The 11,436-nt window shown below is 45.7% G+C and overlaps 1 protein-coding gene across 1 annotated transcript; it reads right to left on the reverse strand.

Annotated features, from left to right (window-relative positions):
• Positions 1 to 5,785: 5,785 nt before the first annotated feature.
• On the reverse strand, positions 5,786 to 8,066 carry LOC120941614 (E3 ubiquitin/ISG15 ligase TRIM25-like). Its single transcript, XM_040355144.1, has one exon. It carries the CDS (start codon positions 7,870 to 7,872, stop codon positions 6,280 to 6,282), a length of 1,593 nt encoding a protein of 530 aa, XP_040211078.1. The 5' UTR covers positions 7,873 to 8,066; the 3' UTR covers positions 5,786 to 6,279.
• Positions 8,067 to 11,436: the final 3,370 nt, after the last annotated feature.

Here is an 11,436-nt window from a genome sequence, read left to right on the forward strand (position 1 = left end):
CAGTCTAATGTAAAGGGGTGCAGTGTAATGTAAAGGGGTCCAGTGATGCAGGGTGCTGTGTAATGTAAAGGGGTCCAGAGGTGCAGGGTGCTGTGTAATGTAAAGGGGTCCAGTGATGCAGGGTGCTGTGTAATGTAAAGGGGACACGTGGTGCAGGGTGCTGTGTAACGTAAAGGGGTCCAGAGATGCAGGGTGCTGTGTAATGTAAAGGGGTCCAGAGGTGCATGGTGCTTTGTAATGTAAAGGGGTCCAGTGATGCAGGGTGCTGTGTAATGTAAAGGGGACACGTGGTGCAGGGTTCTGTGTAACGTAAAGGGGTCCAGAGATGCAGGGTGCTGTGTAATGTAAAGGGGACCAGTGGTGCAGGGTGCTGTGTAATGTAAAGGGGTCCAAAGGTGTTGTGTAATGTAAAGGGATCCAGAGGTGCAGGGTGGTGTGTAATGTAAAGGGGTCCAGAGATGCAGGGTGCTGTGTAGTGTAATGTAATGGGGTCCAGAGATGCAGGGTACTGTGTAATATAAAGGGGTACAGAGGTGCAGGGTGCTGTGTATTGTAAAGGGGTCCAGAGATGCAGGGTGCTGTGTAATGTAAAGGGGTCCAGAGATGCAGGGTGCTGTGTAATGTAAAGGGTGCAGTGATGCAGGGTGCTGTGTAATGTAAAGGGGTCCAGAGGTGTAGGGTGCTGTGTAATCTAAAGGGATCCAGAGGTGCAGGGTGGTGTGTAATGTAAGGGGTCCAGAGGTGCGGGGGCTTTGTAATGTAAAGGGGTGCAGTGATGCAGGGTGCTGTGTAATGTAAAGGGGTCCAGTGATGCAGGGTGCTGTGTAATGTAAGGGGTCCAGAGATGCAGGGTGCTGTGTAATGTAAAGGGGTCCAGAAGTGCAGTGTAATGTAAAGGGGTCCAGAGGTGCATGGTGCTGTGTAATGTAAAGGGTGCAGGGTGCTGTGTAATGTAAAGGGGTCCAGAGATGCAGGGTGCTGTGTAATGTAAAGGGGTCCAGAGGTGCAGGGTGCTGTGTAATGTAAGGGGTCCAGAGATGCAGGGTGCTGTTTAATGTAAAGGGGTCCAGAAGTGCAGTGTAATGTAAAGGGGTCCAGAGGTGCATGGTGCTGTGTAATGTAAAGGGGTGCAGGGTGCTGTGTAATGTAAAGGGGTCCAGAGGTGCAGGGTGCTGTGTAATGTAAAGGGGTCCAGAGGTGCAGGGTGCTGTGTAATGTAAGGGGTCCAGAGATGCAGGGTGCTGTTTAATGTAAAGGGGTCCAGAGATGCAGGGTGCTGTTTAATGTAAAGGGGTCCAGAGGTGCAGGGTGCTGTGTAATGTAAAGGGGTCCAGAGGTGCAGGGTGCTGTGTAATGTAAGGGGTCCAGAGATGCAGGGTGCTGTTTAATGTAAAGGGGTCCAGAGATGCAGGGTGCTGTTTAATGTAAAGGGGTCCAGAGGTGCAGGGTGCTGTGTAATGTAAAGGGGTCCAGAGGTGCAGGGTTCTGTGTAATGTAAGGGGTCCAGAGATGCAGGGTGCTGTGTAATTTACAGGGGTCCAGAGATGCAGTGTGCTGTGTAATGTAAAGGGGTCCAGAAGTGCAGTGTAATGTAAAGGGGTCCAGAGGTGCATGGTGCTGTGTAATGTAAAGGGGTGCAGGGGGCTGTGTAATGTAAAGGGGTGCAGGGGGCTGTGTAATGTAAAGGGGTCCAGAGATGCAGGGTGCTGTGTAATGTAAGGGGTCCAGAGGTGCAAGGGGCTGTGTAATGTAAAGGGGTCCAGAGGTGCAGGGTGCTGTGTAATGTAAGAGGTCCAGAGGTGCAGGGGGCTGTTTAATGTAAAGGGGTCCAGAGATGCAGGGTGCTGTGTAATGTAAAGGGGTCCAGAGATGCAGGGTGCTGTTTAATGTAAAGGGGTCCAGAAGTGCAGTGTAATGTAAAGGGGTCCAGAGGTGCATGGTGCTGTGTAATGTAAAGGGTGCAGGGTGCTGTGTAATGTAAAGGGGTCCAGAGATGCAGGGTGCTGTGTAATGTAAAGGGGTCTAGAGGTGCAGGGTGCTGTGTAATGTAAAGGGGTCCAGAGGTGCAGGGTGCTGTGTAATGTAAAGGGGTCCAGAGGTGCAGGGGGCTGTTTAATGTAAAGGGGTCCAGAGATGCAGGGTGCTGTGTAATGTAAAGGGGTCCAGAGGTGCAGTTGTGGAGAGGGGGTACACAGTAGTGTCAAAGAGATATTGAAGGATGCAGGGGGCACAGTGGGGTGTTTTTACATTTTACCATGGGGGGGGTGCCAGATTTTGGATCCGCCCCGGGTGCCAAATGTTCTAGGTACGCCCCTGCCTACAGAATAGGACTTACTGGGAGGATTCGCTATCCTTACGCTCTGACTATACTGAGAAAAATGTACTAAGCCTGTGGCAGAGGCATTGTTTCCTCCCAGTGATTTGATTATTGCAAGTGACCCTTTGGCTGCCAGGTTCAAGTTAATTGCCTGTCCAGGGGGCACTTACCCACCCTGGCGAGGGTGGCGACGTTTTGAATCCTCTGTGCGGAGAGCAGGCTTGCTCTCTATGCTTCTGATACCCAAGGCCTGATGCTACAAGTTCTTCCTACTCATCAACCCTTTTCTCTACTGTGGGCCAGATTCATGTAGACTTACGACGGGCGTATCAGTAGATATGCCATCGTAAGTCCGAATCCCCACCGTCGTATATTTAAGCGTATTCTCAAACTGAGATACGCTTAAATATTGCTAAGATACGACCAGCGTAAGTCTCCTACGCCGTCGTATCTTAACTGCATATTTACGCTGGCCGCTAGGGGCGTGTACGCTGATTTACGCCTTGAATATGTAAATCAGCTAGATACGCCTATTCATGAACGTACGCCCGGCCGTCGCAGTAAAGATACGCCGTTTACGTAATGCGTTTTCATGCGTAAGGATAAACCACCAAAAAGATGGCGCAGCCAATGTTAAGTATGGACGTCGGAACCACGTCAAATTTTTCACATTTTATGTCGTTTGCGTAAGTCGTCCGTGAATGGGGCAGGGCGTAAATTACGTTCACCTCGAAACCAATGAGTCTTTGCGGCGTAATTTGGAGCATGCGCACTGGGATACGTCCACGGACGGCGCATGTGCTGTTCGTTAGAAACGTCAAATACGTGGGGTCAACAGTATTTAGCATAGAACACGCCCCCAACCAGCCTATTTTGAATTAGGCGGGCTTACGCCGGCCCAGTTACACTACGCCGCCGTAAGTTAGAGCGCAACTTCTTTGTGAATACAGGATCTGCTGCTCTAACTTACGGCGGCGTAGTGTATCTGAGATACGCTACGCCCGCCGAAATCTTTCTGAATCTAGCCCTGTGTGTCATGTTGATGTTGGCCATGTTGGCCTTGGAATAAATCATTGAAAACTCACGCTACCGGCTGGACACTTGGGGCCATATTGTCAAAGAATTACGCCGGCGGATCTGCAGATCCGCCGACGTAAGTCCGATTCTAAGGCCGTCCTATGTTTAAGTGTATTCTCAAACTGAGATACACTTAAACATGCCTAAGATACGACGGCCAGCGCCATTGTATCTTAGGCTGCAATATCTACGCTGACCGCTAGGTGGCGTTTCCTTTGCGGTCAGCGTAGAATATGCAAATGACTAGTCACGCCGATTCACGAACGTACGCCCGTCGTAGTGTTTTTACGTTGTTTCCGTAAGCGATACGCGGCGTAAAGATAAACATGCCCCCTAGGTGGTGTACTCAATGTTAAGTATGGCCGCCGTTCCCGCGTCGCAATTTGAAAATTTAACGTAGTTTGCGTAAGTCGTCTGTGAATGGCGCTGGACGCCATTTACGTTACCATCAAAACAAATGACGTCCGTGCGACGTCATTTAGCGCAATGCACGTCGGGTAATTTACCCGACGGAGCATGAGCAGTACGATCGGCGCGGGAGCGCGCCTAATTTAAATGATCCACGCCCCCTACCAGGATCATTTGAATTAGGAGTGCTTCCGCGGGTGGACTTTACGCTACGCCGCCGCAAGTTTACAGGTAAGTGGTTTGGGAATCAGGCCCTTGCCTGTTAAACTTGCGGCGGAGTAACGTAAAGGAGATACGTTACCCCGCCGGAGATGTACCAGAATATGGCCCTTGCTCTTTTATCCACACTCACAAGTATTACCCCTAGACAGAAGAATTTGGTAACTTAATACGCCGATCCCAAATCAACCAGCGGCCCCTTCGGGGGTGAGCGCTACATTGAAATATTATAAATTAATTGCATAAAAAATGGTAATTGAAAACACAATACCAATGCTGCAAATCTACTGATTAGAATATACCAATAAGTCGCTTTTAACCCCCGCTAGCGGTCGAAGAAAGGGTTAAATGCAACACGTGTATCACTGCTGCCGAAGCGCCCCCCCCCCCCCTGAAAAAATTTCAGTGGACGCCCATGCATGGGGGGTGTGAAAGGTGTGGAACCCCCCCCTGTTCTAGTTACATCATCCCATTGAGACACCAAGGATGGGACGATGTAACTAGAAGAGACGGCTCACACCATACTATAGCATTTCTATCCACACAGGTAGCATTGGCCCCTTCATCCAGTCACCATGGAATGTGAAGATGTTGATTGTCCAAGAACAGGATGGGAGATGTAAAAGTTGTTGGACCCCCCTCTTCTAGATACATCATCCAAATGTTGGTGTCAGGAAGCCTGCATAGGGGTTAGTTCCTCCACCGTGTCCACCAACTACAACCTAAATGTGACTCTTCCAATTAAAGCTGAACTCAGAGAACACATAAAAAAAAAACATTTAAAGTATAACTAAACGCTGGTCAATTTTTTATTGCAGTCTGTGCCCCCCGTTAAGGGGTCTCACCTTCTTTATTGGTCCTTTTTACCATTATCATTGAAAGTGAAAGTAAAAGAAATTACCCAAATTTTGGTTTGTCCCCATAAAAGTAATAGAAGGGGAATCTTCCAATGGGCAAGTTAGTTCTGGTGACCTATGGGGGGGGGGGGGGGTCCCCAAGAAATTCCCTTGATTTACAGGGATTTCCTCTCACTTCCTGTTTGGCTATGGGACAGGAAGTGAAGGAAAATCTCCACAATGGGACACAGATGGTAAAAAAATCTGACGGGGGTTATAACCCTCCCTTGATCTATCCAAAATGAAAACTTTTGCCTATAGTTCTATTTTAATGCAATTGTGTATTAATTAAAAAGTTGTATTAAAACTTCAGACTCTGTCTGTACCCGGTGATCCAATCCCTTTTTTCCCCAAAATGTTTGTATATGTAGTAGGCATTTTACTATGTATTTTCACTGTTAAATCTTTACAGGATTATAGGTGTTTGTTCACTTTCATCTGTACTGTTCATTGTAGTATCTTCAGATAACGCCTTTTTTTTTTCACTGTTTAGTTCACCCACGATCCCTTCACTTCTCATTCCCTTTTCACTTCCCCTTCCCATTCCCTCCCTCACAGCGCAGCTACCATACTTTACATTAAAAATCAGCAATGCTTTGCTAGAAAACTGCTTAGAGCCCCCAAACATTATCTATTGTTTTAAGAAGAGGCCCTAGAGAATAAAATGGTGGGTGTTGCAATTTTTATATTTGTACAGCATTTTTTTAAATGCAAATAAATAATAATAAAAAAAAACGTAATACATTTTAAAACAAACACAATTTTAAAACACAATATATTACCCATATGGTAAAATATAAAAGATGATGTTATGTTGAGTAAATAGATACCCAATATGTCACGCTTTAAAACTGCGTACGCTTGTGGAACGGCGCCAAAAAACTACAGTACCTAAAAATCTACAGTGTACAGTACTATGAGTGAGTGGTGTCACCCCAGGACAGGAAGTGTGTTACTGGCAGGATCTTTAGGTAAAAATAGAAAAGAATAAAAAACATCTGAAAAAAGAAAGCTAATGCAGTCAGCACATTTAATGATTGGCAAGCTGCAATAGTGTATATTACATTTTCGGAAAAATTTGAATAATCATTCAAATCATAATAAATGATATCTCCTAGTCTTATCATAACCACTAACACTTAATGAACCCCTGAAAACCCCAAATCCTATTATTGTCACTATAAGAGAATAAATCACACTTCCCTGTGCTGAGATTTCTCAATGCTGTGATTGGTTGTGTTGGGAACCTTTAGATTTATGACATCTGGAATATGAATCTACTGCATTATTCTGTTGGTTAAATATCATCAGATTCATATTTCTGTGATGTCAGCAGATTTGGGCAGATTTTCTGTTATATTATTATTTCTCACGTCGCCTTTCACCCCCAGATATTGTTATAGAACCTTTTCCTACAGCTAACCCAACATGGAGGGGCTCAGTGAAGGTGGTGGTGAAGGTGTGGAGGTGTCTGATCGGGTCACACAGATCATAAAGTGACAGCTGCCCGGCCTCATAATCCACAGAGATCCTGACTCTGTTACTGGAGAGATTGGGAGATAAGCTGATCTCTTTATTGTCATGTATTAGATAACACTCACCTGTATACCTGCGCAAACCCCAGGACTTCTTATTATTTCCAATCCCTGACTGCCATCCTCTCCTCTCTATACTGGGATAACACATCCCGACTCTGTAATATTCTGACTCTCTGACATCCACTTCCCAGTAATGTCGCCCCGAGGAAAATCTCTGACTGCTTAATACCTGGGACCACCACTGAAATCTCTCCGGTGTTTCTGGACGATTCTGCTCTATATCTGACCAGGATACAGTTTTCATGTCATCTGATATCTGTAGATTATTATGAGCTGTGTTCACATCCAGTAATATGTCTGAAGCTTCCTGTATATAGAAGAACACATTTACCTCTTTTATCATATCAGATAACCCTGTGTGTAATGTGTGTGAGATTCCAGATACATCCAGATCCCCTCCATCATGGAGGAGTCTATCATGTCTCTCTCTGTCCTCATTATCTCCCTCCTCAGTATCACACAAGTCCCCTGTGTCTGATTCCTGTAGGACAGTCAGTGTGTCAGTCATGTTACACAGCTTCTCAATGTCCTCCATCTTCCTGGACAGATCATTCTTCTTTATTTCCAGCTGATGGATCAGATCAGACAATGAGATCCGCTCTTCCTGGCTGGAGATGTTCCTCCGCACTCTCTTCTCCAGGTCCTCCAGATGTCTCCTGAGCTCTATGAACAGGGCAGTGACTCTCTCTGTTAGACCGGCTGATGTTTCTTGTACTTTTCTCCTGCGATCCTGCAGACTCTGGACTCTTTTCTCCGTCTCCTCTCTCTCAGTCATCAGTTTCTGCAGAACATTTCTCAGTTCCTGTTTTTTATTCTCAGAGGCCTCATCCAGAGTCTCCACCTTGTGTCCACGATGTTCTCTATCCCGCCTGCAGGACACACAGATACAGGCAGAGTCCTCAGTGCAGTAATATTTAAGAAGTTCTCTATGGATGGAGCATTTTCTGTCCTCCATGGAAGTGGTGGGATCAGTTAGGACATGTTCTGGTGCCTTGCTGTGGACTCTCAGGTGATTATCACACAGAGAAGCTTCACAATGCAGACAGGATATAACAGCAGGTACATGAGAGTGATAGCAATAAGTACAGAAGATTCCAGTCTTCCCTTCTTCCAGCTGAGTAGATGGGAAAGTCTCCACTATGTTACGTAGTGTTATGTTCCTGTGCAGTACAGGCCGATCCCGGAACTCTTCTCTGCACTCAGGACAGGAATATCCTCCAGACCCCCCCTGTGTATCCAACACACGATCAATACAGACCCGGCAGAAGTTGTGACCACATCTCAGGTTTACAGGATCTGTATATGTGGTCAGACAGATGGAACAGTCCAGCTCCTGTCTCAGATCAGCAGACGCCATCGCTGACAGCAGAAGAGAGAAATGAAAGTAAAAAGTCTCCGACAACGAAAATCTAAAGGGCGTCTCACATTCCTCGGCACAGGGAGGGGCTGAGCTGGTCTTGCAGCTTTTATCTTGAGGAAGTTTGTGGAGAAATAAATGTTTATATTGAAGGTATATGTCCTACATGTTGATACACATTGTACTGATTTTGAGCTTTAAATTACTTCTGCAGACAAGACACAAAACTAAGTTATATAATGCAGTGTGAATAGATATTTGTATGTTTAGACCTCATGTACACTGCAGCTGGTAAACGGACTATTAGGAGCATTTGGGCTTTTTTATCAGCTCCTGAACTTTCCTCAATGTTATCTTATAGGTATATGTACACTCTGGAGTTAATAGTAATTTAGAAGCAAGTACTTCCGGTTGATACTGCTGGCTGGTACTGCTGGTGAGTACTGCCAATGGGTACTGCTGGTGGGTACTGCTGGCTGGTACTACTGGTGGGTACTGCTGGTGGGTCCTGCTGGCTGGTACTGCAGGTGCTTACTGCTGGCTGGTAGTTCCTATGGGTACTGCTGGCTGGTACTGCCGGTGGTCCTCTGACCCGCCATCTCTGAGCATCAGTGTGAAAGGAGCATGCGGCTGCAGTAGAGAGCAGAGCCGATACTTCCTGTACAATGCCAGCAACTGTCACGGGCAGAGTACATTTGGTATCACTCCGCCTGTGACAGAAGGTGGCGCTATACAGGAAGCATCGGCTCTGCTTCCACTAGCGCCGGCTCTGTTCTTCACACTGATGCTCAGGATGGCGGGTCGGGAACCAAAGATCTGGGCTTGCCAACCCTCCATTCAAGAGCAGGAGGTGGCGGACCACATCAGAGGGCGCCAGGCACCGCTGCATTACAGGCACTTCGGCGACACCTGGGTGCACTGTGCAGTGAATTGGCCCTGCCGCCGGGATATTGCGCGGGACTTGCGGGCGCCTTTTGCTTTTTGTATTTCGTGTTTAGGAGAAAATTATTTCCAACGGTAAAAGAAAACCGTCCCGAGAGATTTATGGATGATGTTATTGGTGACCTTCTTTAGAAATGACTTATTTTATAAAGATGAAGCTGGCTTGCAGCAAAATGAAATCAGAGACCAATGAGAACTTTCAATCAACATTCTTGTTCTAAAAAGCACGCCTTACCCCAATCTGTCCGCTTATCTCCTACTCTATTAGCTTTTAGACCAGCCTTTCTCAACCCTTTTACTGCTGGGGAACCCTAAAAATTATTTTCAGGTCTCGGGGAACCCCTGATAAAACCCATTCATTGGGGGTCAGTGGGAACAATGCCCCTTACTTTGGTGCCCCCCCCCCCTACAGAGAACTATGAAGATCATTGGTATAATACCACTTGCTCCTCCAAGTGGAATTGGCTCAGAACTATGTACAGTGGGGATCGAAAGTTTAGGCACCCCAGGTAAATTTGTATTAATGTGCATAACGAAGCCAAGGAAAGATGGAAAAGTCTCCAAAAGGCATCAAATTACAGATTAGACATTCTTATAATATGTCAAAAAAAGTTAGATTTTATTTCCATCATTTACACTTTCAAAATTACAGAAAACAAAAAAATGGCGTCTGCAAAAGTTTGGGCACCCTGCAGAGTTAATATCTTGTACTGCCCCCTTTGGCAAGTATCACAGCTTGTAATTGCTTTTTGTAGCCAGCCAAGAGTCTTTCAATTCTTGTTTGAGGTATCTTTGCCTATTCTTCCTTACAAAAGTCTTCCAGTTCTTTGAGATTTCTGGGCTGTCTGTCACGCACTGCTCTTTTAAGGTCTATCTATAGATTTTCAATTATGTTGAGGTCAGGAGATTGTGAAGGCCATGGCAAAACCTTCAGTTTATGCCTCTTGATGTAATCCCCCGTGGATTTTGAGGTGTGTTTAGGATCATTATCCATTTGTAGAAGCCATCCTCTCTTTAACTTCAGCTTTTTCACAGATGGCATCAAGTTACCATCCAAAATTTGCTGAAATCCTACTGAATCCATTTTTCCTTCTACTCGTGAAATGTTCCCTGTGCCACTGGCTGCAATACAACCCCAAAGCATGATTGATCCACCCCCATGCTTAACAGTTGGACAGAGGTTCTTTTCATCAAATTCTGTGCCCTTTCTTCTCCAAGCGTACCTTTGCTCATTCCGGCCAAAAAGTTCTATTTTAACCTCATCGGTCCACAGAACTTGTTTCCAAAATGCATCAGGCTTGTCTATATGTTCATTTGCAAAGTTCAAATGCTGATTTTTGTGGTGAGGACGTAGAAGAGGTTTTCTTCTGATGACTCTTCCATGAAGACCATATTTGTACAAGTATCTCTTTATAATGGAATAGTGTACCACAACTCCAGTGTCTGCCAGATCTTTCTGGAGGGATCGTGAAGTCAAACGTGGGTTTTGAATTGCTTTTCTCACAATCCTGCGAGCTGTTCTGTCTGATATTTTTCTTGGTCTTCCAGATCTTGCTTTAACTTCCACTGTTCCTGATGACTGCCATTTCTTAATTACATTCCGAACAGAGGATATTGACATCTGAAAACGCGTTGTTATCTTCTTATAGCCTTCTCCAGCTTTGTGAGTGTCAACTATTTTCAGTTTCAGTTTTCTAGACAACTGCTTAGAAGAACCCATGGTGCTGATTGTTGGGGCAAGGTCAGATGAGTCTGGGCATTTAAAACCTTTGAGATTGACATCACCTGGTCTTCCCAGACGATGAATGAGAACAATCCATGACACTGGCAGGTCTCAGCTTTGCAAAGGGGGCAGTGCATGCTATAAATTCTGCAGGGTGCCCAAACTTTTGCAGACGCCATTTTTTTTGTTTTCTGTAATTTTGAAAGTGTAAATGATGGAAATAAAATCTAACTTTTTTTGACATATTATAAGAATGTCTAATCTGTAATTTGATGCCTTTTGGAGATTTTTCCATCTTTCCTTGGCTTCGTTATGCACATTAATACAAATTTTTACCTGGGGTGCCCAAACTTTCGATCCCCACTGTAGGCACCATCAAACAGGAGGTAAATCAGCCACAGCTCAAGGAACCCCTAGCCACCTCTGGAGGAACCCTGGTTGAGAATGGCTGTTTTAGACAATCCCTGAAAACCCTTCTCTTCAGAGAAGCCTGTCCTACCCACACCTAACCCATCTTGTCCATCTGATCATCCCCCACAGATACTACCCTTTGTTCCACTTGACCCTCCCTTCTAGATTGTAAGCTCTAACGAGCAGGGCCCTCTGATTCCTCCTGTATTGTATTATAAATGTACTGTCTTCCCCGATGTTGTAAAGCGCTGCGCAAACTGTTGGCGCTTTATAAATCCTGTATAATAATAAAATGGACTTGACCCCGAAAGTGGCAAGTCAACTGGACAAATAATTTTTTTACCGGTAGAGGTCCTCAATGTAGCGCTACCCCCGACGGAGCCGCTGGTTGATTTGGGATCGGCGTATTAGGGCCAGATTCACAAAGCACTTACGCCGACGTATCTCGAGATGCGCGGCGTAATTGAAAAATGCGCCGCGCGTATTTT

This window comes from Rana temporaria, chromosome 5 (assembly GCF_905171775.1).
Source record: "Rana temporaria chromosome 5, aRanTem1.1, whole genome shotgun sequence".
NCBI classification, from domain to species: domain Eukaryota; kingdom Metazoa; phylum Chordata; class Amphibia; order Anura; family Ranidae; genus Rana; species Rana temporaria.

Excerpts from the sequence above, each read along its gene's own strand:
- LOC120941614 (XM_040355144.1), bottom strand. The coding sequence starts at position 7,872 with ATGGCGTCTGCTGATCTGAGACAGGAGCTGGACTGTTCCATCTGTCTG.